Source organism: Bufo gargarizans, chromosome 3, assembly GCF_014858855.1.
Source record: "Bufo gargarizans isolate SCDJY-AF-19 chromosome 3, ASM1485885v1, whole genome shotgun sequence".
Classification (NCBI taxonomy): Eukaryota; Metazoa; Chordata; class Amphibia; order Anura; family Bufonidae; genus Bufo; species Bufo gargarizans.
This window is the reverse complement of record NC_058082.1, coordinates 163,645,522-163,673,282: the sequence shown is the minus strand read 5'-3', so window position 1 is coordinate 163,673,282 and position 27,761 is coordinate 163,645,522. Positions and strand designations below refer to the sequence as shown.

The 27,761-nt window shown below is 45.5% G+C and overlaps 1 protein-coding gene across 1 annotated transcript; it reads left to right on the top strand.

Annotated features, from left to right (window-relative positions):
* TEX49 (testis expressed 49) lies at positions 1-27,761 on the top strand. The gene is made up of 4 exons (XM_044287567.1): positions 1-114; positions 6,096-6,194; positions 11,291-11,435; positions 26,867-27,761. Exons 1-4 carry the CDS (start codon positions 36-38, stop codon positions 26,913-26,915), a joined length of 372 nt encoding a protein of 123 aa, XP_044143502.1. The 5' UTR covers positions 1-35; the 3' UTR covers positions 26,916-27,761.

Genomic DNA, 27,761 nt, shown 5'->3' with positions numbered 1-27,761 from the left:
ATGGCAACCGGCGACGCTTCCTTGTTGCTCTCGGCATGGCGTTCTTCGGAATCACGGGCCTCGGTTATCAGGCTCCTCTGCGGGCCGCCCAGATCCCCAGAGATGAGATCGCAGGTGAGAGGCACACGGTCCTCATAGTTGTGGTAACTTGTGCGGATCCATCTGCATGTCAGTGCTGTTTTGTGCTGGCGTTCCTTCATGCTTTCCAGGGGGTAACAGCACAGCCACTAGCTGATCTCCAATGTGATCATTATCACACCTGCTGGGTATTAATCTGATCACTATTAACCCTCCAGGCCTTGTTCACACTGCAGCTTCGGTGCCGTTATTTAGCCAAAAGCAGGAAAGGCTTCTAAAGAGACCAGTGGATTTAAAGGGAGTCAGTCAATAGGAAATTCACTGATAAACCTGGCTCAGCTGTATGTAATTATACCTTTCCCTTGCTTCATTTTGGAGAAAAAATAATTTTTATCTTCATGCAAATGAGCAGTTAAGTGCACTGAGGGCGGGGCCAAGCCACTCTGCATCCTTGCTCCTCCAGATTCCTCTTCCAGACCTTACCTCTCTTGATTCACAGAACCAGGAGAGCTCACTGTAAGGGAACCTTGCCCTGTCAATCAAGAAGGAGGGGGAGGGGCCAGCAGAGGACCAATGGGTGTATAGAATGTCTTGGCACCGCCCTCAGTGCACTTAGCTGCTCACTTCCAGGCTTCTTACCTGCATCCTCAGCCTAGCTGAAAGATACTGAGCTGCAATTCTTATTTTGGACATTAGGTGGCAGGCCAACATAAGAAATGATCAATCCTAAGCAATGGAGGTTAAAAATCCATGATTGTTCAGAATAAAAACATTTTGGGGGATTTTGTAGGCTCAAATACAAGCTTCAAAATCATTACAAAAAAGTAAAAAAAACGTATATAAAAAATATATATATTTTTATATAAAACTTTATATTAAATCACCCGCCTTTCCATATAATAAAAAAAAAATACATACATAAAAAATAAACATCATGGCTATCACCGTGACCGAAAATGCCCATACTATTAAAATATAAAAATATTTTTCCAATACAGTGAATAGCGTAACGGAAAAAAGGGTCAAAATGGCCAATTTGCAATTTTTTTCATTGCTTCTCTTACCTCAAAAAATTTAATAAAATGTGACCAAAAAGTCACACACACTCCAAAATGGTATCACTAAAGATTGTCCCGCAAAAAATTAGCCCCCACACAGCTCAGTAGATATAACTAAAAAAAAGTTATGGGGGGTCAGAAAATGGTTGGGGAATAGCGTTTCCCCCCCCCCCCCCCCCATTCCATCCCATTTTGAATTTTTTTACCGCTTCCCACTACATTGTGTGCCATAGTAAATGGTGGCGTTAGAAAGTACAACTTGTTCCTCAAAATTAAGCCCTCATATGGATATGTGAACGGAAAAATTAAAAAGTTATGTCTCAAGGAAGAAAAATGAAAAAACGTCCGTAATCCTAAGGGTTAAATGAACATTTTCTCCACAATGAAGCAATAGATCACAAAGTGCAAGGTATCATTACATTCAGCTGAGCTAACCCTACAAGACACTGTGGCAAGTTTATCAGTGAATTTCCTGATATGCAGCATGTGAATACAGCCTTAGGCCTCCTGCACATAAACGTCGGCACCCAGTGGTTGTGCTGCGGCCCGCAATGCATGAACACCGTCCGTGGGGCAGCCGTAGCGGATCGCGGACCCATCCACTTTAATGGGTCTGCTATCCGGCTGTTCTGCAAAAAGATAGGACATGTTCTATCTTTTTGCGGAACTGAAGTACGGGATAAAACCCCACGGAAGCACTCCGTAGTGATGCCGTAGGGTTCTGTTCTGTGCTTCCATTCTGCACCATTCCGCAGCTCCGGATTTGCGGACCCATTGAAGTGAATATGTCCGCATCCGTGATGCGGAATGCACACGGAACTGTCCCCTGTGTATTGCGGATACGCAAATGTGGTCCGCAATATGGCAACGGGAAGCACACGTTCGTGTGCATGAGGCCTTATGGATAGACTTAGGATACATTCACATGAGTGGTTTGTAAGTGCATCTTCTGGACCAGTCCTGACTTTGGGGGGAAAAAATGAATAACAGATAAATTTTGTAAACTGGAATTCATAAAACGTAACATTTACTAGATCATTTAAAATAATGTTTCACACTGGGTGAGAGACGACAATAACAACAAACTACCTCCATTATATCAAATCATCTACTCTTGAATGAATGAAAAAGGGTGGATCTCACCTCATCTGAGCAGGATCCACGACTGTGGAGGAAGGTCCTGGCAGTTGGTAGTACCTGGGACCGGTGTGACCAGGGTGCTTGTGTCGTGGTTGGCACCAAATACGCTCCTAATACACCCTATTATGGCTTTCCTACCTTCCTAGGGGTAAGGGGCTGTTCTTATAGCCTGCCTACCACACATGGAGCACCCGCCCCCACAGGGGCGACCCCACACCGAACCTTTCCCTCAGTATGGGTCTAGTGTTCTATATAGCCCTAATTACAACGCCCTACATGCCATGTTTCTGTCTTTCTTTCCAGACATCATCAGGGCAGGGCCGGATTAACGTAGGGGCTGATGGAGCTGCAGCTCCAGGCCCCTATCATAAAATAGGCCCGTCCGCCAGCCAAAAGGCCGTCGGGAACGGCCGGCGCTAAAAGTCCTCTGTTAGTTTGTACACAGCGCAGTGTGCAGGAGGGATAACCGCGGGCGCACTGAGTTCATATCCGCCGGGCCGCGGCATTACAGGAACAGCACCAGCTGCTCTGACGTCCTGCCGCCGGATATACGTCACAGGATATCCGGCGGCAGGACGTCAGAGCAGCTGGTGCGGTTCCTGTAATGCCGGCCCACCAGATATGAACTCAGTGCGCCCACAGTTATCCCTCCTGCACCACAGCAGTTTCGACCAGGCCAACACATGGACGGTGACGGCCCACAGCGCTCGGCCACACGGAGACAGGCAGCAGCAGGAGCTTCTAGAGGCTGCAGGTATCAGACAAACTCATCTAGTTGGAAGGGAGGGAAATCATAGTGCTGTTATGATTTATGGACACAGCTCTCAGCATGCTTAGCCAGCCTTCTATCTGGCTTTGCATCTTGAGAGTCACAGTCCACAGGCTGTTTCTGAGCCTGTGGACTATGACTCTCAAGAAGCACAGCCAGATAGAAGGCTGGCTAAGCATGCTGAGAGCTGTGTCCATAAATCATAACAGCACTATGAAAATTACTGACTGGCTAAGCATGCTGAGAGCTCAGTCTAAATAACATAACACATAAAGAAATTACTGTTTCTAGCTGCTAGTCCACAGCAGCTAGAAACAGTAATTTCTTTAAAGGGATTCTGTCACCAGGTTTCACCCCTCAGCTAAAAATATGCTGATGTTAAGGGCATCTTCACGATTTCTAATGTGGGCTTATAAATGTCATCTGTGGGCTTATTTAGCTAAGAAAAACAGCTACTACTAACCTGTCAGTCAAACAAATAAGGTGCCCAAGGGGATGTAAACGGATGCAAGGTGCCATCTGCACCCGCCGCCGTTTGTGCCCATCGCCGCCTTTCCGGACTTCTGCGCCGCCTCCTAATCCTCTGTGCCGCCTCTCGACCTCCCTCCCCTCTCCTTCTGCTGTAAGATTTTGCGCACAGGGCTCTGCCTGATGCGCCGTGCGGACTTCTCCATTTGGCTTCTTACAGCGAAGTGCTCATGCGCCGGCACTTCGCTCAACCCCTGTATGCGTGAGATCTTACAGCAGGAGGAGGGGGGAGGGAGGGAGGGCGAGAGGCGGCACAGAAGTCTGGAAAGGCGGCGCTGGGCACGAACGGCGGAGGGTGCAGACGGCACCTTGCATCCATTAACATCCCCTTGGGCACCTTATTTGTTTGACTGACAGGTTAGTAAAAGCTGTTTTTTAGCTAAATAAGCCCACAGATGACATTTATAAGCCCACATTAGGAATCGTGAAGACGCCCTGAACATCAGCATATTTTTAGCTGACAGGGGTGAAACCTGGTGACAGAATCCCTTTAATGTGTTATGTTATTTAAACACAGCTCTCAGCCTTCTATCTGACTGGCTAAGCATGCTGAGTGCTGTGTCCATAAATCATAACACAGCTCTATGAAAATTACTGTTTCTAGCTGCTGTTGTCCACAGTCCACAGCAGCTAGAAAACAGTAATCTTCATAGTCATGTTAAATGATCACTATAGTGTCAGGAAAACAAAGTGATTTTCCTGACACTATAGTGCCCTGAGGGTGGCCCCACCCTCAGGGTCGTCCTCCCGTGGTCCCCCTCCATGTTGCCAAGATAGACGCCAAATGAAGGGGTAGTTGCAGGAACCAAATACTTTAATGGCATTGATAAAATATATATGTAATTAAGACACTGAGTGCGGTTCCATAAAAAGGCCCAGCAAAATCCTCAGCACCAGGCCCATGATGCTCTTAATCCGGCCCTGCATCAGGGGACTTCGCACATTTATTCAAGGGCAACTACAAATAAAAATTACAGACATACACTAAATACAGGTCACATATATTTCTGAGTACCGCATGTACAATAGCTTATCAACAGACTCAGTGTACTTACTAGAGATCAAGGTGGTTCTTGGCCTCGTATCATCAATCAGGATAGTGGGTAATTCTTATCCTCTCTGTAGCATGGGAAGTGTCCCATGTCAGTCAGTGTCTCACCACAAATGGCAGTGATTTGGGTGAGCCATTTACTGCCATTTGTGGTGAGACACTGACTGACATGGGACACTTCCCATGCTACAGAGAGGATAAGAATTACCCACTATCCTGATTGATGATACGAGGCTAAAACCACCTTGATCTCTATTGCCCTTGAATACATGTGCGAAGTCCCCTGATGATGTCTGGAAAGAAAGACAGAAACATGGCATGTAGGGTGTTGTAATTAGGGCTATATAGAACACTAGACCCATACTGAGGGAAAGGTTCGGTGTGGGGTCTTCCCTGTCGGGGCGGGTGCTCCTTGTGTGGTAGGCAGGCTATAAGAACAGCCCCTTGCCCCTAGGAAGGTAGGAAAGCCATAATAGGGTGTATTAGGAGCGTATTTGGTGCCAACCACGACACAAGCACCCTGGTCACACCGGTCCCAGGTACTACCAACTGCCAGGACCTTCCTCCACGGTCGTGGATCCTGCTCAGATGAGGTGAGATCCACCCTTTTTCATTCATTCAAGAGTAGATGATTTGATATAATGGAGGTAGTTTGTTGTTATTGTCGCTCTCTCACCCAGTGTGAAACATTATTTTAAATGACCTAGTAAATGTTACGTTTTAGGAATCCCAGTTTACAAAATGTATCTGTTATATTTGGGTGTAACTAGATACCACTGCACACATACCTGAAGTGGTATAACTAATATTATTATTGGAAAAAATGAATACACAGTGCATATAAGGCTACTTTCACACCTTCTCTGAGATCTGACTGAGGGTCTCAAAACCGGAGGAAAACGCTTCCGTTTTGTCTCCATTTACTGGCAATGCGGAAAAAAATGAACAGACCGGAGCGGAGTGCACCAGAATGCATTCCGTTCCGGTTTGTTGCGGTCTGTGACTGGACACAAAACTGCTGCAAACTGCGCTTTTGTGTCCGGCTCTCAAAACTAAACAAGCCGCATCCGGTACTAAAACCATGTAAGTCAATGGTGCCAGATCCATTTTTTTCTGGGCAGGAAAAAACCACATCCAGCGCCCATTGACTTATGATAGTGTTAGGGCCGGATCTGGTTTGTTCACTAACGGAACGGATGCAGCCGGTTCTATTAAATCAAACTGACGCGTATCCTCAAAACTGAAAGGAAATCGCATATGTGAAAGTAGCTTTATATGTGGTTGTCTGCATTATTACCGCCCATGTGAATGTACCTTTACATGCCTTTTTCAACCCCAAACTGTCCTATGTGAAGAACGCCCTCTGGATTCATAGAGGATAGGGTTAATAAAAATACCTGCGCATGTGAATTCTGTAAATGTAACCTGTGGTTCTACCGTTTATATTGATAGCTTACCATTGATTTTGTAGGAGAAAATGGAACCAGTCTTCCTCCGCTTGTTCCCGCTTCTCCATATATCAGTTATGGGAAGTATCAAGATATAGTAAGACGTCACCAACGCCTAAGAAGTAAGTATTTAATGAGAGGTGCGGCAGATGGCTGGGGAGGCGCATAACGGATATATCCCACATCTGCTGAGGATGTCCCCTATAACGTAACGTTTTTACGTTATAAATTTTACGGCGTCCATTTTTCGGTATAAATAACATAATATCTTCTCTGGGTCAGTACGATTACAGTGATACCAAATACATATAGTATTTTTTTTTACATTTTACAACTTTTTTGCAAAAAAAACCTTTTTTTTAAAGAAAAAAATGTTTTTTGCATTGCTGCTTCTCAAGACCCATAACTTTTTATTTTTCTTTCTATGGAGTTGTATGAGGGCTTGATTTTTGCGGGATGACTTGTATTTTTCATTGGTTTCATTTTGGAGTAAATGGAGCTTTTTGATCGCTTGTTATTATGTTTTTTTCGTGGCAACTAAGAATAAAATAGCAATTCTGTCTGTTTTTTTTTTTTTACGGCGTTCACTGTATGGGATAATTTACATGATATTTATGTAGTCCGAGTGGTTACGAACGCGGCAATACCAAATATATGGTAAATTTATTGTAATTTTTTTCATTGAAAAAAAGCGTCATTTTTTTAATGGGATTTTTTGATTGAATGAATTAGTTTTCTTTTTTTTTTTTACCACTTAATAGTCCCACAAGGGGACTATAACAGACAGCTTTTCGATTTCTTTTAAAATGCAATGCACTATTCCTATAGTGCATTGCATTTTAATGGCAATTCTATTCTAACATTGACCAGCAGGCTGCGCCAGAGAGGCACAGCCTGCTGGAAATTGCTGAAGGCTGGTCTGGGGCCTACATCAGACCCCGGGAAGCCTTCACACACATTGGCACCCCACAATCACATTTGCGGGGTGTGATGGGAGACAGAGGTAGTCCGCTCCCTCTGTCAACACTTTATATCCGGCAGGCACCATTGTCCGCGGCATGTAAAGTGTTAAAAAGCCCGGATCGGCACTCCTGCCGGTCCGGGCTGTTAGAGCAGAGCCACGGCTCTCATGTGAGAGCCGCTTAGACTGGGCCACCGTAAAAAAGCGGTGGCCCAGTCTAAGGCCCCTTAGTGACCGCCGTAAAAACACGTATGGGTGGTCACTAAGGGGTTAAATGGGTTTTCTGGGTGTACAATATTGATGACCTAGCCTCAAGATCTGTTTGTTTTCTGAAGAAGCTGCGCCACTCCGGTCATCTTTACCGGTCATTGGTGAATGGGCTTTGGCTGCAATACCAAGCACAGCTGTTATATAATGTATGGGCCTCTTCATACAGCTGATCGGCGGGGGTGCCAGGAGTCGGACCCCTACTGTTTAGATATTGATGACTTGTCCTGAGTAGAGTGTATGCAATATATCGATCGGCACTGCGGAAAATAGAGTGGCAGTGCGCGTGTCCCAGGGCAGGCGTCCCATGTAGATAGAAGGAAAAAAGGACCGGTGGAAACGTCATATCCGGTGCAGCGGGAAGTGACGAGGGTAGGGAAATTTTATAGAACACCGGCACTCGCTGTTAGTATAAAATCTTGATGTGAATTATTGTCACGTTCCAGTGACGCATTTCGGCATACAATCTGCTTCATCAAACAGTTGACAGACCGAACTGGATGGACAAATGTCTTTTTTTGGCCTTATGTTACTATGTTACCTACTACACAGTGGACAGAGCCTTCAGCCTCCAGCTCCATCCACTGTTTTGTTCCGGACGCCGGAGGCTGCTTAGAACAGCTGATCAGTGGGGGGTGCCGGGCTTCGGACCCCCACCATTCTGATATTGATGACCTATCCTGAGGCTAGGTCTTCAATATCTACAGACTGAAAGACCCTTAAAGGGGAGGTCTGCCTTTTGTTATATTGATGATCTATCCACAGGATAGGTCATCATTATCAGATCTGCGGTGGGCCCAACCGCTGCCACCCCCACTGATCAGCTGAATGCAGTGCTCATATGAGTGCTGTTCTCTTCTCTGTTTACCTGCTACCCATCGACATTGCAGTGGCGATCAGGTGTAATGTTACAGCTTCTCTGTCCCAAGTGAATAGGATGGAGTCATCTGATTGAAGTGAATGGCACGGCGGAGTTGTAATTACACCTGCTCACCACTGCAATGTCGACAGGCAGCAGGTAAACAGAGAAGAGGACACAGCGCTCTTCAAACAGCTGATCGGCGGAAGTGCCGGCAGTCGGACCCCCGCCGATCTGATATTGATATCTTATTCTAAGGACAGGTCATCAATATAACAAAAGTGGACAACCCCTTTAAAGCATGCACCCTGGGCATATTGAATTTTAACTAGTGCCAGTGTAAATAGACAGTTTTTGCTGTCGCAGGCACCATTGTGACTGTCACGTTTTTTTGCATCATTGACCTAAGGACACTTGTTAAAACTGTTTTATAGATTAATATTGAGGCTGTCATACCTATTACCCAAAAGAAGGTGTATGCAGCCTGCATTCAGGGAGAAGCTACATTCCCTTTTCTACAGTGAACTTAAGATCAGAGCGGGAAAGGGAACGAGTCAGTGACTGCGTTTTGAACAGAACGCATTATTGTGATTGGGAATACACAATGTCAGACTGGGGAGCCTAGGACCACCAGAAAAAAAATCATTCTTGGGGCCCAGTGTACAGCTACATGCAAATACTAACTGCTGACATAGTGGGAGGCATCAGCCGGACGCTCAAGATTATGGCGTCCCTGCAGCGACTTCGGGAAGGCATGGAGGACACTGTCTGGCCTGCCTCTGTACCTAGAAGTCATCTCAGCCGCCCGATGTAATAATTACCCGGATAGTTTGCTAAATAATCTACCCAGGTTTTTTTTTTAAGAACATAGGCTGGTTGAGGTCTGGTATGCTGCCTGTCTATATGTAGTGCAGTCAGTCTACACTGCCTTGTGTCACCTGTGCAGAGGGTGGGTGGACTTTATAGTGATTGTTAAATTCCATTCTAAAAGACCCCTATATATTGATTTTATTGGATCAAGTCTGTTAAAGGCTACATTCATAAAACTGTTAAAAAAAAATGGCAGTTAAAAATGGCCCATTTTTAAAGGCCGTTTTTCTAATGGGTGGTTTTTTAAATATGGCCATTAAAAATGTCCCCCTTCAATCATATGGGGGCCATCGATTTGTGAAAATTGGCAAAATTGGGCATGTTGTAATTTTTGACTTTGCCATTTTTCACAGGCTATTAAGAAAACACAAGTTAATAGGCCAATAGGCCCCAATGGCTCGGAAAACGTCCGCCATGTCGTGTGAATGTAGCCTTAGTGTACATAGGCGCTTGAGCTCCTGTCAGCTTCTCCCAGCTATACTGGTGACAGCTTAACATGGTCAGTGGACTATAGTGCAAATCTATCAGTCATTTCAACACTAAAGTTTTCTGCTATTTGACATGTTCAGTGGAGGGGGCATTAGAACTACTGGGGGTATTGTACTTAGTGGGAGAACAATAGGGGGTCATTAGAACTACTATGGGGATATTAACTACTGGGGGTATTGTACTTACTGGGAGAACAATAGGGGGCATTATATCTACTGGTGATACTAGAGCAGGTATATCTACTGGTGGCACTAGAGGGGGCATTGTATCTACTAGTGGTACTACAGCAGGCATTATATTTACTGCTGGTACTAGAGGGGTATTATATATATTAGTGGCACTATATGGGGCAGTGTATCTATTAGTGGTACTACAGCAGGCAGTGTATCTACTGCTGGTACTAGAGGGGTATTATATCTATTAGTGGCACTATATGGGGCATTGTATCTGTTAGTGGTACTAGAGCATGCATTATATCTACTGCTGGTACTAGAGGGGTATTATATCTATTAGTGGCACTATATGGGGCTTGTATCTGTTAGTGGTACTAGAGCATGCATTATATCTACTGCTGGTACTAGAGGGGTATTATATCTATTAGTGGCACTATATGGGGCATTGTATCTGTTAGTGGTACTAGAGCATGCATTATATCTACTGCTGGTACTAGAGGGGTATTATATCTATTAGTGGCACTATATGGGGCAGTGTATCTATTAGTGGTACTAGAGCAGGCATTATATCTACTGCTGGTACTAAAGGGGGAGTTATATCTATTAGTGGCACTATATGGGTCAGTGTATCTACTAGTGGTACTAGAGTTTTCATTATAACCACTGGGATGACTATAGGGGACATTATAACCACTGGGAGCACTATAGGGGGTACTATCACTGCTGGGGGCACTACAAGGTAATCTGGATTTCAGCCATCAAAATATTAAGTTAGTCTACTTTCACACTGGCTTTTTGGCTTTCCATTTGAGATCCGTTCAGGGCTCTCACAAGCCGTCCAAAACGGATCAGTTTGCATTCTAATGCATTCTGAATGGAAAAGGATCCTCTCAGAATGCATCAGTTGAGTCTCCATTCCGCTTTGGAGACAGACACCAAAATGCTGCTTGCAGCGTTTTGGTGTCCGTCTGATGAAACTGAGCCAAACTGATCCGTCCTGGCACACAATGTAAGTCAATGGGGATAGATCCATTTTCACTGGCACAATAGAAAACTGATCCGTCCTCCATTGACTTTTAATTGTGTTCAAGACGGATCCGTCTTGGCTATGTTACAGATAATACAAACGGATCTGTTCTGAACGGATGCAGACGGCTCTATTATCTGAACGGATCCGTCCGTGACAGATCCGCACAAAACACGAGTGTGAAAGTAGCCTGGGTGACTTCATGCAAATGGCTGTCACTAACGATAATCCAGATTTTGAAAGACTAGCAGAAAATATGCAGCGCCAAGTCTCTCACTGGACTCCATTATTATTTGGGACCGTTTCCTATTGGTTATATGGCTTCTACCATCTATCATGTCCAGGCTCGTGACCATCTCTCAGCACTGAATGTGGCTCTCAAGGTAAGAAAGGTTGGGGACCACTGATGTAGACACTTTTGTCTTGCACAGGTGTCTATCTTTGTAAGGACAGAAGCACAAACATCAGAGAGGACAGATTGTGTCTTCAGCACACATCCTAGTTAGTTTGTGTCACTACTCTTGTAATTAGAGTGTTACTGTATTATAAGAAAATAAAAATTTATGTTTCAGCCCCCAAACAAACTCAGAGAATCCCACTGACCGCCGCTCAACAGTATGGCTGGTGGCTGCCGCAAGACCCCAAGGAAAAACTTGAAAATGTTTATCCTTGGATACAGAGCACCCGATACCCCATGATCAACAGTCCTATGACAAGGTAAGTCACGGTTTGTCCTGTCATAAAGATAGAGGGAAAAAAAAGAAAATAAATAGTCCTTATATGTGTGAAAGATCTCTGATCGGAAATGTCACCCATGGTGGGTAGGGCAAGTTGTCAATCCTCTGTTCCAGTGCCAATGTTATCTGTCATAACAAGTGCCACCCACTGATGTCAGTAGTCTCATCTTCCAAGTATGCATCTTTCCCAAATCAACTAGAATGGAGCAGCGACTGTTCTGCTGAGGCATTCATTCCCTGAACTTTATTTACTCAGTGGTGGACGACCTGACATGTCGTGGAGCTTTAAATGCAGCTCTGACTTCATGAAAGGGTCACACATCACATTCAGGCTGGTCAGATGGTAGGCACACACACCCCTGGGCATGTATTACACAGCTTTATTTTTCTCCCAAAAACTGATTTTGAGAGATTTTTTTTTCTTGTTTTTGGTAAAATACATATAGCGAGAACATAGACTTCAGCCACATAAAAAGCCCACTCATAAATACAAATACATAAAACATAAAGACAACCCTGCACTGCTTTAGAAAGGCTTCTGCACTTATTTGGGCCTAAGGCTGAGGCTACGCAACAGCGACCAAATACATTTGTACGACTTGTCTGCATCTTGCATATTAAAAAAAACTAAACGAGGATGACAGGCAAATTTACAAGATTAGGCATAGAGAGGCCAAACAAGTTATAAGAGCTTCTAAAGCACAGGCAGAAGAGAAATTAGCTCAGTCAGTGAAAAAAGGCGATAAGGCATTCTTCAGATACAAAATGAAAAAAGGAAACTAAAACAAGGAATTACCAAATTAAAAACAAAAGAAGGAAGGTATATGGAAGAAGACAAAGAACTAGCTGACTGCCTCAATGAATACTTCTGTTCAGTTTTTGCAAAGGAAAATGAAGGAAAAGGACCTCAGTTAGGAAAGAAGACTAATGAATCTTTTGATGCATGTGTCTTTACAGAGGAAGAGGTTCTAAGTCAGCTGTCTAAAATTAATACAAATAAGTCACAGGGGCCTGATGGGATACACCCAAAGCTATTAAAAGAGCTCAGCGGTGAACTAGCAGAACCATTAACAGATTTATTTAACCAATCACTGGCAACAGGAGTCGTCCTAGAAGATTGGAAATTGGCAAATGTTGTGCCCATTCACAAGAAAGGTAGTAGAGGGGAATCGGGCAACTATAGGCCAGTAAGCCTGACATCAATAGTGGGGAAATTAATGGAAACCATACTTAAGGAGAGGATTGTGGACCATCTAAAATCCCATGGATTGAAAGATGAAAAACAGCATGGGTTTACTCAGGGCCGGCGTCACCACCTGGCATACCCGGGCAAGTGCCGGGGCCCGCTGTGGAAGCCACTGCTTCGGGCCCTGAGGGCAGAAAGGGCCCGGGAGCAGTAGCAGGGCCTCAGCGTCAGAATGGAGCAAGGGAGCTTTAACAGCATGCAGAAGCCGGCTGCTGCTGTCCCCCTTACAAGCTCCTGTGCTGCGGAGCTTCAGACAGGTCCCCTCTTCACTCCGTTCAGCAGAGCAGGACATTTAGACACGCCCCCTCTACACAGGAGAGAGACCGCAGGGCTGCAGCAGCAGTGTGAAGACAGTCTGTGAGTGAGTCTGTACTGTGACTGTCTCTTCTCTGTGACTGTCTCTTCTCTGTGGGGGGGATGAGGGGGGAGCAGCGGTCAGGGAAGTCTTCAAGCTGCTGCTGGATGCTGTAGACCAGCAGCTTCATACTATTTAGTTGTTTTACTGCCTCAGTAAGCAGTTTGCTTCATGACACCTGCCCCCCATATCCTGTCCTATTTCATCCTCATGAAGCCCTTGTGCCCTCTTACCATACCCTGTACATTGCCCATCCTCATTCCCTGTACTGTGCCCCCTTATACCCTTTTATCCAGTCACTGTATGGTGGTGCTATCCAATTACTGCATAGCAGTGTTATTGTATGGCGGTTTTATCCGGTCACTGTATGGTGGTGTTATCCAATAACTGTATCCCCTTCCCTGCCCACGCCACCTTTTTCAGACCTGGCATAAGTGGGGAAAAGTTGCAGATTGCGGCACAAAGGACCCTTGTGCCACAATTATTGTCAGAAATACGCCTAAAATAGGTGTAATGGGATGTGAAACCACCAGGGGAGCGGGGGGTTTGTACAAAAATTAGCTTTGGGGGGCCAGTCAGTTCTAGCTATTGAGGACCTCTTATACAGTATAATGACCCCAGTGACCCCATACAGTATAATGAGCCCCAGTGCCCCTCCATACAGTATCACCCCCAGTGTGGGGGCCACTGGGCGGTCATTATACTGAATGGAGGGCCACTGTGGGGTCATTATACTGTGTGTGGGGGCAATAGGGGGGTCATTATACTGCATGGGGGCCACTGGGGGTCTTTATATGGTGTGGGAGCCACAGGGGTACATGTAAAAGTAAAAAATGCCACAAGGGGGCCGACATGAATCTGGAGCCGGCCCTGGGTTTACGTCAGGGAGATCATGTCAAACTAATTTTATAGATTTTTTTGATTGGGTGACTAAAATAATAGATGCCGGAGATGCAGTAGACATCGCTTTTTAGACTTTAGTAAGGCTTTTGATACTGTCCCACATAGAAGGCTTATCAATAAATTGCAGTCTTTGTGCTTGGACTCTCATATTGTTAAATGGATTAGGCAGCGGCTGAGGGACAGACAACAGAGGTTCCTTACCAGGAAAGATTAAAGGACCTTAACATGTATAGCGAGACTGAGGGGATATGATAGAAACTTTTAAATACATAAAGGGAATCAACAAGCTAAAAGAGGAGAGAATATTTAAAAGAAGAAAAACTGTAACTTGCAAATTGTGTTGTGGTCTACGTTGGCAAAGTCATATGTGGCTTGCAGCCTGTGAACAGAAATACAGCAGTGTTGGATTCTTTTCTTCGGCGTCTCCCAGTTGGAGCATGTTGCATCATGACCCCATTGACAATTGTGCGGAAATGTGATCTTCATGTCACCGTGTAGTCCCAGCCTTAGGTCATTGGTTTCCCTTTATGCTTCTGCCCATTTTGTGCTGAGTCCTCTGGTACATGACCTACTCTCTGGTTTCAATAACCGAGTTTCTGCACAAGTATCACATAATACATCGTATTCTCTACTTTTCTGATCACAACTACTGTTTTAATGTTACTTTAAGCCAGGGATTTCCTAGACCCCATGCCCAGTATAGCCAGCACAACCTGTGGCACAGTGGGTTCACAACCAGGTGTGATAAGAGCGAACTCAGACCGTGGATCCCTCTCCAATTACATTGCTGCCAAATATGCAGATGAATGTTAGAAGATGAGCAGATTGATTAGATCAGGGATGGTAAACCTGAGGCTCTCCAGCTGTTGCAAAACTACAACTCCCATCATGCCTGGACAGTCTACAGCGATCAGCCTACAGCAGGGCATGGTGGTAGTTGTAGTTTAACAACAGCTGGAGAGCCACAGGTTGGCCATGCCTGGATTAGATAATCATAGAACACAACCCACTGCTGTGGATTTCACATATTTTTATCATCTCTGTTGTATGCCTGTATTCTCCAAATTGGACCTCCAGAACGCTTACAGTCTGACCAGGATTAAGGTGGCAACTTAATGAAAAATGGCCTTCAACACATGAGAGGGCATTATGCCCTTAGCTAGCAAAGATTTTCTTTACTCATCAATGCTCTACCACATATAGTTTCTATTGTGTTATCTGGTTTATCACGAAGGGGGTCAATTACTAGAAATACGGCTAATTGTGCCGCAATCTGCAACTATTTCTTGCTCACCCCACGTCTAGAAAGGTGGTCGTGGCGGGGAAGGGGACAGGCTCATTCGTCATTTTCTACGCTTGTTTTAGGCCTAGAAAATGGTCTAAGTGTAAGACAGCAAGGAAGCTATCTTACATTTAGACTGGCGCAAGATATGTCAAAGTTATGGAGAGGCCTGTGCCTCTTCATAACTTCGACGGCTCCACAGTCGGCTATAGGGGTTATTAAGTCTAAAAATGCCAGTCTTAAAAAATGACCCCCTAAGTTCTTGAGGTCTCTGTGTCAGTGCCTTAGCATCCTGTAGGACTTCTCTTTAAGATACCATTATTAAACCAATCGGGAGTCTGATCCTTGGATAATATGGATAATTTTCACACTTATTAGACATTCCCCACAGTCAGGTCTGTGAGACCTGGGGTAGTATTCAGACAGTGGACAATATCTGGCTTTTTATTAGGGACAGACTAATAGTTCCACCAAATAAGGTGGCTCAATGTGTGTCTGAACCTTTTCAGGTTTTGGACTTTATAGATTCTGTTGCATTCCACTTCCAGTTTTCTAGATTGCCAAAGTCTAGCTCCCTTTCAGCTTTAGGCAGGATACATAAGAAGGACTGTCTTACACGCTCTTAGATGTGGCCACCAGTGGATTGTTTTCAGCCATTTCTATGAGACTAGACTTTGGCACTGGACCTGCTTCCACGTTCAGTTTGCATCAGCAAGAGAGTCGCAGGTGTAAATCTCTGCTTTTTAAATTCAGATTCGAGTTTTCTAGTCAATATAGATAATTTGTTACTGTTTTTTGGGGCCAGAATGTTATAGAAAATTTTAAAAGCTTTCTTGAATATTTGGTCTAAGCTGTTACATGACCGCAAAGTCTATGGGGGAGATTTTTGTTGTTGGTTGTACACTGGTGCATATGATAAGGTGCAAACTTCTTTATAAATGAAAGGGTACCAAAACCTTTGGGAGAAAGCACAATTGGGCAGCAGCGCTTCTCGGAACGCACTGCACTGTCAGCTTTCATCAGCTATGGTCGGTGTTTCGAGCCTGCAGAGTACGGATTCCATATACTTTATGTGGTTCTGTACTCTGCATGCTGAATAGCGCCAAAGAAATCCAACAGTGTAGAGCGCTCTGAGTAGCGCTGCTGCACAATCACACTTTCTAGGTTTAAGTATCCGTTAAGTGCATCTTCCCGTAGTCCGTGCACCTATGATAAAATCTACATAGATTTCAGTCATCATTTATACCAGAAAGCTGGTCTAAATGATGATAGATCTGCCATGAGTGATTATCCCACCCATGCTACTCCCCTTTTTCATAATGTGTTGAGGGCGGCGTAGAAACATGGGTTTTGTGCAGTTTTTTACACTAGTTTTCCGGCATATGTGGAAGATAAATCTCCCCATAGTGTATAATATGAGCATTACCAGTGGGATCAGTTGGTAATTGCACAGGTCCATCTGGACATGAGACCACAAGAAAGACAATTATCCACTGTCTTAAGGCTCATGCACACGACCGTGTTTTTTTCCGTATCCGTTCCACATTTTTTGCGGGTCGGATGCAGACCCATTCACTCCAGTGGGGCTGCAAAAGATGTGGACACCACACAATGTGATGTCCGCATCCGTAAGTCCGTTGTACTGCACCCACAAAAATATAGAACATGTCCTATACTTATCCCCTTTACAAGGATAAGACAGTCCTATAGATGGCAGGAAGTTCCATAAAATGTGAAATGCACACGGCTGGTATCTACGACATTTTGCGGATCCACATTTTGCGGGCCGCAAAAACTGCTACGGCCATGTGCATGAGCCCTTGTTGTTAACACATGGCCATGGATTTGGTACATCACTTTCCGGTGGCATAATTGGTACACACATATTGGTAAACTGAGCTGCAAAATCACTATTAAACTAACCACGGTGCGTCATAGGGGTGTCTTGTTTTGCTGCCAAAAGTGATCATGCAGCAGTGGTGTGCCCAGGGTAAGGGGCCTTTCTCTGGCACCAATCTTTCCCCCACATACCTCTTACATCCGGAGACATCTCCTGTCATGTAGACCTTCTCTTTCCTCTTCTCCTCCGTTAGACCGCCATGACAAATTCTTTCAGCCGCATCTCTCTCGTCTCTACAGAGTTTGTAACACAGACACGTTAGATTTCTCAGTTTTTCCATCAACCTCCCCATCCTGGTGTCCCTTGCTATGGGCAGATACGCCAGTTCTACTTTACACCAGTTTTATAAATGACCCCAAATGTCTCAATAGTGTCTACAGCAGTTATAATGTCCCCTATAGTGCCCCCAGTAATAATAACACCCTATATTGTGCTCCAGACAATAATCCCTGTATAGTGTCCCCAGAAATAATAGAATTGCCCCTACAGTGCCTCCCCACACAGTAATTTTTCCCACACTGCCCTCACACAGTAATTTCCCCCACACTCCCCCTATACAGTAGTTTCCCCCACAGTAATTTCCCCCACATTGCCTCATACAGTAATTTCCCCATACAGTAGTTTCCCCCCCACACAGTAGTTTCCCCCCCCACACAGTAGTTTCTCCCACACTGCACCATACAGTAAATTCCCCCGCACAGTAATTTCCCCTACATTGCCCCCACACAGTAATTTCCCCCACACAGTAGTTTCCCCCCACACTGCCCCCACACAGTAATTTCCCCCACACAGTAGTTTCCCACACACTGCCCCCACACAGTAATTTCCCACACACAGTAGTTTCCCACACACTGCCCCCACACAGTAATTTCCCACACACAGTAGTTTCCCCTACACAGTAGTTTCCCGCACACTGCCTCATATAGTAATTTGCCCCCCCCCCCCCACGGTAGTTTCTCCCCACACTGCCCCCACACCGTAATTCCCCACACCGTAATTCCCCCCACACAGCCCCCATATAGTAATTTGCCCCCACACCGTAATTCCCCCACACAGTAGTTTCCCCCACACTGCCCCCACACAGTAGTTTCCCCCACACTGCCCCCACACAGTAGTTTCCCCCACACTGCCCCCACACAGTAGTTTCCCCCACACTGTCCCCACACAGTAGTTTCCCCCACACTGTCCCCACACAGTAGTTTCCCCCACACTGTCCCCACACAGTAGTTTCCCCCACACTGTCCCCACACAGTAGTTTCCCCCACACTGTCCCCACACAGTAGTTTCCCCCACACTGTCCCCACACAGTAGTTTCCCCCACACTGTCCCCACACAGTAGTTTCCCCCACACTGCCCCCACACAGTAGTTTCCCCCACACTGCCCCCACACAGTAGTTTCTCCCACACAGTAAATTCCCCCACACAGTAATTTCCCCTACATTGCCCCCACACAGTAATTTCCCACACACAGTAGTTTCCCCCACACTGCCCCATATAGTAATTTGCCCCACACAGTAGTTTTCCCCACACTGCTCCCACACAGTAATTTCCCCCACACTGCCCCCATATACTAGTTTGCCCCACACTGCCCACAAACAGTAGTTTCCCCCATACGGTAGTTTCCCCCATACTGTAGTTTCCCCCACACTGCCTTCCCCACAATAATTTCCCCCACACTTCCCCCATATAGTAATTTGCCCCCACACAGTAGTTTTCCCCACACTGCTCCCACACTGCCCCCATATACTAGTTTGCCCCACACACCACACAGTAGTTTCCCCCACATTGCCCCATATAGTAATTTGCCCCACACAGTAGTTCCCCCCCCCTACACTGTCCCCACACGGTAGTTACCCCCCCCCCCCCACACACTGCCCCCATATACTAGTTTGCCCCACACAGTAATTTCCCCCACACTGCCCACACACAGTAGTTTCCCCCATACGGTAATTTCCCCCACACTGCCCCCATATAGTAATTTTCCCCACACAGTAATTTTCCCCACACTGCCCCCATACAGTAGTTTCCTCCACACTCCCCCACACCACCCACACACAGTAATTTCCCCCATACATTAGTTTTCCCCCCACAGTAGTTTCCACCACACTGCCCCCACACAGTAAATTCCTCCCCCACAGTAGTTTCCCCTACGTTGCCCCCACACAGTAATTTCCCACACACAGTAGTTTCCCTTCCCCCACATTGCCCCATATAGTAATTTGCCCCCCCACATAGTAATCCCACCATAATAATTTGCCCCCACATAGTAATCCCTCCCATAATAATTTGCCCCCACATAGTAATCCCTCCCATAATAATTTGCCCCCACATAGTAATCCCTCCCATAATAATTTGCCCCCACATAGTAATCCCTCCCATAATAATTTACCCCCACATAGTAATTCCTGCCATAATAATTTACCCCCACATAGTAATCCCTGCCATAATTTACCCCCACATAGTAATCCCTCCCATAATAATTTGCCCCCACATAGTAATCCCTCCCATAATAATTTGCCCCCACATAGTAATCCCTCCCATAATAATTTGCCCCCACATAGTAATCCCTCCCATAATAATTTGCCCCCACATAGTAATCCCTCCCATAATAATTTACCCCCACATAGTAATCCCTCCCATAATAATTTACCCCCACATAGTAATTCCTGCCATAATAATTTACCCCCACATAGTAATCCCTGCCATAATTTACCCCCACATAGTAATCCCTCCCATAATAATTTGCCCCCACACAGTATCCCACCATGATATTTTTCCCCCACATGTCCTCCTGTGTCACGTTACCCCCCCCCCCATGTCCCCGAAGTTGGCACATAAAAAACAAACAAAAAAACTGTGCTGCTGAGTTCCGGTACAGGTGCGCACTATGACGTCATCACACACGCGCCGGTATTTCACTACCGCATAGGCCTCAGGCCTATGGTGGTAATCTGCGGCAGGGCAGGGAAGTATGCTCTCCCGTGCCCCGCCGCAGTATGTGGGCGTCAGCTCTCCAGCAATAAGCGCTTCCATCTGTATTGATGGAAGCACTCATTGCTTCTGGCACCCCCCTGAGAGCCGTCACCCGGGGCGGACCGCACCCCCTGCCCTCCCCTAGGCACGACACTGTCCTGCAGTCTGGGGAAATTCACCAGTGATTAGGTATTCAGTGCACCATGGGCGGGTCCTATCCACTTAGCTCCACTGCCTTTACCTACAAGCACCTCCTACTCTTTCTTGATTGACAGGGCCAGGCATCCTCATCGTCACTGTAGCTGGCCCTGAACTCTAGTGCCATTGCTTCTAACCTCAGCACATCCACAGTATATCACTCTGTGGCAACCTCATTGGATAGCACTACGCTTGCGCTGAGGTTGGAAGCCAAGGCTCAGGATTTCAGGGCCAGGCATGATGGCAATGAGGAAGCTTGACGATATCAATCTGTGTACTCCTGCTCTAGAACATACTGCCTGCAGATTGCACAGCACTCTAATAGTGCTCGTCCCGCCTTATACCCACTCTGTACAATCTAGTGTCACCAATGTTATCCCATTAGCTTGAAGGCTGCATTACACTGGCAAACATTTTGGCGGACAATTGTGATTTTTAAAGTGGTTATCCGACCCCTGAAATTGGCAAACACACACACTCACACACTCACACACTCACTCACTCCTGACGCCGGATGTTTTCATCCATGTGAGAGGGAGATGCATCAGCGGTGGCCATGCGCGGAGCAGGAGAGATGCAGGTGCTGGGGAGCCAGGTAAGTACATTGAGGGGCCTAGGCATATGGGGGGCTTTTCAGGGGTCGGATAACCACTTGCTGATCTGCCTGTCTAATACAGGCTTTAGGTCTACCAATCTGAAAGGGTGGAGCTGGGGCAAATTAGCATGTAGCTCCACAATATCCATGAAATAGATGTAAAATCCCACATATTCCATGTATGATGTGGGCAAGTTGCCTTTGTTACAGTCGATTTGCCATGCCCTGTCTCTAATAAGCATCTTCAATGCAGTATGTCACGCTCATACAGGCAGTGCACTGGTTAATATTGCCTGCCTACGCCCTTGCTGAATATGTATTCATTAACGGCCGTCCACTCTGTTCCAGCTTTGCCACTGATCTGACACCCGGAACTCTAAATAATTCATTCCTTGTGAACTATATTCATGAATTATAGAACAACTCTGTGGGTGAATGCCGTGTGTGAGGCCCGGTGAATATTATTCAAATGCAATGGTCTCTGCCAATGAACCTCGGCTCCAATGAATATAATAGAAGTTCAGACAGTAGGGTTGGGCGATATCCAAAATATTCCCACGATAACGATATTAAGAAATTTATATATATATTATATATATTGTAATAACTACAGATTTAGAAAAAAAAAACTTGGGGCCACAAGTAAACGTTATACTGTATGGGGGCAGCAACAAGGAGACGTTATACTGTATGGGGGCAGCCACAAGGAGATGTTATACTGTATGGGGGCAGCCACAAGGAGACGTTATACTGTATGGGGGCAGCCACAAGGAGACGTTATACTGTATGGGGGCAGCAACAAGGAGACGTTATACTGTATGGGGGCAGCCACAAGGGGACGTTATACTGTATGGGGCAGCCACAAGGAGGCGTTATACTGTATGAGGGCAGCAACAAGGAGACGTTATACTGTATGGGGGCAGCAACAAGGAGACGTTATACTGTATGGGGCAGCCACTAGGAGGCGTTATACTGTATGAGGGCAGCAACAAGGAGACGTTATACTGTATGGGGGCAGCCACAAGGAGATGTTATACTGTATGGGGGCAGCAACAAGGAGACGTTATACTGTATGGGGGCAGCCACAAGGAGATGTTATACTGTATGGGGCAGCCACAAGGAGGCGTTATACTGTATGAGGGCAGCAACAAGGAGACGTTATACTGTATGGGGGCAGCAACTTGGAGACGTTATACTGTATGGGGGCAGCAACAAGGAGACGTTACACTGTGTGGGGGCAGCCACAAGGAGACGTTACACTGTGTGGGGGCAGCCACAAGGAGACGTTACACTGTGTGGGGGCAGCCACAAGGAGACGTTACACTGTGTGGGGGCAGCCACAAGGAGACGTTATACTGTGTGGGGGCAGCCACAAGGAGATGTTATACTGTATGGGGGCAGCCACAAGGAGACGTTATACTGTATGGGGGCAGCAACAAGGATACGTTATACTGTATGGGGGCAGTCACAAGGAGATGTTATACTGTATGGGGGCAGCCACAAGGAGATGTTATACTGTATGGGGCAGCCACAAGTAGACATTATATACTGTGTGGGCAGGCAGCGGGGCACAAGGAGACATTATATACTGTGTGGGCAGGCAGCTGGGCACATGGAGATATTATATACTGTGTGGGCAGGCAGCAGGGCACAAGGAGACATTATATACTATGGCAAGCTGGCAGCTCGGCAGGCAGTGAGCCACAAGAGTCGCTATACTGCATGGGGCCACCAGGAGACATTATATACTGTATGGGCAGGCAGCGGGGAACAAGGAGACATTATATACTGTATGGGCAGGCAGCAGGGCACAAGGAGACATTATATACTATGGCAGGCTGGCAGCTCGGCAGGCAGTGAGCCACAAGAGTCGCTATACTGCATGGGGCCACCAGGAGACATTATACTGTATGGTATAACAAAAACCGAGAGAGTATATATGATTCCTTCAATATAAAATATATGTTTATTGGTAATTAAAAAAAAAAAGTGTACAAGACACTATCATGAACAACATATAATACGAGTTTCCAAAATTATAATGCCACATCTATAACGCCCAATTACTTGTGCAATAAAACCACATATATGATGGATCAGTATGGAAAGGACACGCAATATGCGTGACTGAATGAACTGCAGGATATAATGATCCTTGCTGAATTAGACCGCGCCTGTGTCCATATATCTATCTGATGGAAGTAAAGTGACTAATGCATGTAGATAGACAACAAGTAAGGTTTGTCTATACCTATCTACATGCATTAGTCACTTTACTTCCATCAGATAGATATATGGACACAGGCGCGGTCTAATTCAGCAAGGATCATTATATCCTGCAGTTCATTCAGTCACGCATATTGCGTGTCCTTTCCATACTGATCCATCATATATGTGGTTTTATTGCACAAGTAATTGGGCGTTATAGATGTGGCATTATAATTTTGGAAACTCGTATTATATGTTGTTCATGATAGTGTCTTGTACACTTTTTTTTTTTAATTACCAATAAACATATATTTTATATTGAAGGAATCATATATACTCTCTCGGTTGTTGTTATATTGAATAATTGAGTATTCCGGTCACGTTAGATTATACTAGCTGTAGACCTCGTTGTATAGGGATTTTACTGTATGGGGCAACAATTTGTAACCCCTCTGCCATCAGTATAATGTCTTGTGGCCCCCATACAGTAATGTCTTCATGTTGCTCCTGTATGGGGGCAATAGGGAGACATAATAGTTTATCAAGTGCCATCACCATTTGCAGTGCAACTTGGAGGCAGGGCCCGGGCCGCAGAAGACATAGACAGTACAACCTTTATTTCCGACACCTGGGTCTCTCATTCCTCTTCCCCCAACTTGGCTTGGACACGGACTGCTGACTGACTTTGCGCGCCTCGCTCCTGTGCTCAGCCTCAAGAGAATTTTGCGCGCCTCGCTCCTGTGCTTGGCCTCAAGAGAATTTTCAAAGAGAAAAGCATTTAGCAAGCCAGGTGAAGGGGGTAATAACAGGAGAACTAGACCTCTCTGTCTGCTAAGATATATTACAAAGTTTCTTATGGTTGCTTGTACTATTGATTTATGCAAAGTTGTGTGAAAGGTTAGTGACAGGTGTGTATGCCAGCTGGACCCCCTGATGAAGTCTCCTGTCGGCAGATGTTGGGGAGAAAAGCGTTTGGCATGTTGGATTTCAGCATGCCCAGTTCTTTTGTTCTCGAAGAGATAAGCCATCTGCCAGAGATGTCTGGCAGCTTCTTTTCTTCCCTCTCCCATTCACAGCTCATGTGTGTGAGAGGATAACTTTCTGATTACTAGGGGTCTGACTGCTGGGACCTACTGCATTCTCATAGGGTGCCCTATGAGAAATGAGTGGTAGTATGCATGTGAGACCACTGGTCCATTAAATTCTATAGGACTGCCAGAAATTGCAAAGGGCACTGTATTCCACAGAAGTCAATAGAGCAGTGATAACGGGTGCACACCTGCTCATTTTCTTAGGGCACTCTGGAACCTTGCTTCTCGTGATAGGTCATAAGTGTCATTTGTGGGTAAAACCCTATAAAGGGGAAATACTCTGTAAAACGCATTGTATTTAAGGTGTTTTTCAACCTCAAAAAATGATTGACAGACAGGAAATAAAAAATAAAAAAATAAATGAAAAAAACTGTCTTTTGAAAACATCTCTATTCCAGCACTGAGGCTTCCATCAACACTGCTTCGGATCCCTGGCAGACCAAAAATGATGACGTCCTGTCCATGATCATGTGACCAAAATAGCAGATATGTGTCTGAATGGCATGTGACCTCTGAGTCTCTGCAGTGACCACAGATGGACTGTCATCTCTTCAGGTCCAGGAGCTTCTATGCTGGAATGGGGGTGGGGGCTTTCCAAAGCTTTTTCTGTAAAGTTTCCCAGCTGTCAATGATTTTTTTTAGAGGTCCAAAAACACTCTGTCTGAGGGCAGTTTCACACGAGCGGATGCCGAGCGTGACATCCGCTGCGTGAAAGAGTGCCAAGACCCGATGCGGACAGCAGAAGCACGGAGCATTAACATGACTGATAACACTCCGTGCCGCTCTGTGACCTCTTTACTACGAAATCACAGTGACAACTTTATCTCACTGTGATTTCGTAGTAAAGAGATCACTGAGAGGTACGGAGCATTATCAGTCATATTAATGCTCCGTGCCTCTGCAGTCTGCATCGGGTCTTGGCACTCTTTCACGCAGCGGATGTCACGCACGGCATCCGCTCGTGTGAAACAGCCCTAACAGAAAATTGAATCCACTGATATAACTGTGCTTTGTGATTTAACCATCTAACCCATCATCCCCTGACGAAGCTTCACTCTGCGGTGCAACATGTCGGGATGGGTGTACAAGTTAATGTTTCAGACTTTGACCCTTAATACCCAGTATTATAGTTACTAGAGGCGACGGGCATGGGATTTATGGAGCTGTATTAGGGCTCTTTCACACGAGCGGATGCCGTGCGGGTAATCCGCTGCGTGAAAGAGAGCCAAGCCGCACTCTGGACAGCAGAGACACAGAGCAGTAACATGATTGATAACGCTCCGTGCCGCTCTCTGATCTTTTTACTACAAAATCACAGTGAGATAAAGTTGTCACCGTGATTGTGTAGTAAAAAGGTCACAGAGAGGCAAAGAGCATTATCAATCATGTTACTGCTCCGTGTCTCTGCTGTCCGGAACGCGGCTTGTCTCTCTTTTATGCAGCGGATTACCCGCGCGACATCTGCTCGTGTGAAAGAGCCCTTAGAGTTGATAGAGAGGCAGAGCAGGGCTATTCTGACCGCTACTGACCTAGGGTCAAAATTAGAAGGCAGGGAAAGCCAGCATATCTACAGCTAAAATAATAAGTGATGAGACAGTCTGCGGCCGCAGATATATGCTTGTAGTTTACCGTTGATTTAAACAGCGACTGCTTTCATAGCTAACCACAAGTGAGGTAATCACTTTCCTCCATTGTTATCATCACCTCTCTAAGGCATCCTGCACGTGGCCGTTGTCCCGTTTAACATGTTTTTCTGCGGTCCCATTGACTTTCAATGGGTCCGTGGAAAAATCGGAAACTGTACCGTTTGGCAGCCGCGTCCGTGATCCGTGTTTCCTGGCCTTGGAAAATATATGACCTGTCCTATTTTTTTCACGGCCAACGGTTCACGGACCCATTCAAGTCAATGGGTCCGTGAAAATCACGAATGCACACAAGATTGTCATCCGCGTCCGTGATCCGTGTCTGTTTTTTCCTATCATTTCAATGGCAAACTTGACTTAGATTTTATTTTCATTTTTCATGTCTGTGGATCCTCCAAAAATCACGGAAGACCCACGGAAGAAAAAACGGACACGGATCACGGTACAACGGAACCACGTTTTGCGGGACGTTAAAAAATACTGTCGTGTGCAGGAGGCCTAACGCTTATGCTAATGCTTCATCCGCCGACAAGCTGATAACCATGTGCGATTATTAGTTTAGGATCAGGATACACATACGGGTCAGCTGATAGTTTTAATCTTTTCTTTTTCCTTATTCTCTGACACTTTTGCACTTTTTTGCTTTTGTATATCTCTAAATAAAGGTCAAGCTTTATACCGGACCTTTGCGATCTAACAGATGGTTGGTCTTTCAGTGTTGTTTATCCCTAGGATCCCCCATAGGGGTAATAGTGGTTCTGCTTTGTGATTTCCTTCACTCCCCCCCCCCCCCCGACCTAAAGGAGTTGTCCAGGAGTGGAAAAATGTGTCTGCTCTTTTACTCATGAGTTGCAACATAAGCAAAGACTTTTAATTATAACCTGATTTTTTTAAATACATGTCATTATCATTAGTAATCAGTGTAACTTCCTGTGGCTTACGCAAATAGTTCTTTAAAGAGCACAGATTTAAACTGTTTATCGTGTGTTGTACTCATCTCGTTTTATCTTTTTCCAGGTTTGTGGATCAAATGGCAGTAACTAATAAAGAATTCCGCTTGTTCTGAACACCCCCTTGATGTATGGCTGGCCATAGCACCCAATACTTTTTCCAAGATATCCCTAGAGTGCCATCTGATCTAAATGGATTTTAAATTTTGGCCAATGCTTAGTGTTTAATGTATAGTGATTATCTCTTGAATCAATGGAAAGTATGTATTTTCTTTTCGTATACTTATATTTACTCTCTGACTTATGTGGCCTTGGAGATAACAACCCCTGGGCTCCTTCCCGAACATAAAAAACAACAACTAACCTGTGGTCACCTCGCTGCTCCGTTCCCTGGAATAACAGGAAGCGGTTTGGTCCCGTGACCGCTGTGGCCAATCACAGGCCCCAGTGGTGATGTACTGTTCAAGCCTCTATGACCCCTGAGATCTGCGGGGACCAGGAACGGAACAGCATCAAGACCGCCGAACTGGATGGACAAATGTCTTTTTTCGGCCTTATATACTATGTTACCGCGGACAGGTGAGCTATTTTTTTTTTAAGTTTGGGAGGTGCGGACAAGGGTTGTTGACTCCAAGGCCAGATAACTACTATAAAGCGGTTCTCCAAGAATTTTATACTGATGGCCGATCCATAGAATAGGTCACCAATATTAGCGCAGTGGGGGACTGACACCCTGTGCCTCTGCAGATCAGCTGTCCCGCGGTAGCTCCTGTGCCAGAACTACACAGCTTCATCTAATGTGCACTGGACAGAGGCGGTTAATACTGCGCTCCTCCCACTGAAGTTCAAAATGATGGAAGTATAAATATATGGAAGTGTCCCTTTAAATCCATTATTCACAAAGCCGTTATCAGGCATTCTTGTCATTCAGCAGAAAGTAATAAAGTAACTTGTACTATCAA

Bases quoted from the DNA above. Each gene is read 5' to 3' on its own strand.
- TEX49 (XM_044287567.1), top strand. From the start codon at position 36: ATGGCGTTCTTCGGAATCACGGGCCTCGGTTATCAGGCTCCTCTGCGG. The intron at 115-6,095 runs GTGAGAGGCACA...TTGATTTTGTAG, and splicing joins CCCCAGAGATGAGATCGCAG to GAGAAAATGGAACCAGTCTT. The intron at 6,195-11,290 runs GTAAGTATTTAA...TTTATGTTTCAG, and splicing joins ACGTCACCAACGCCTAAGAA to CCCCCAAACAAACTCAGAGA.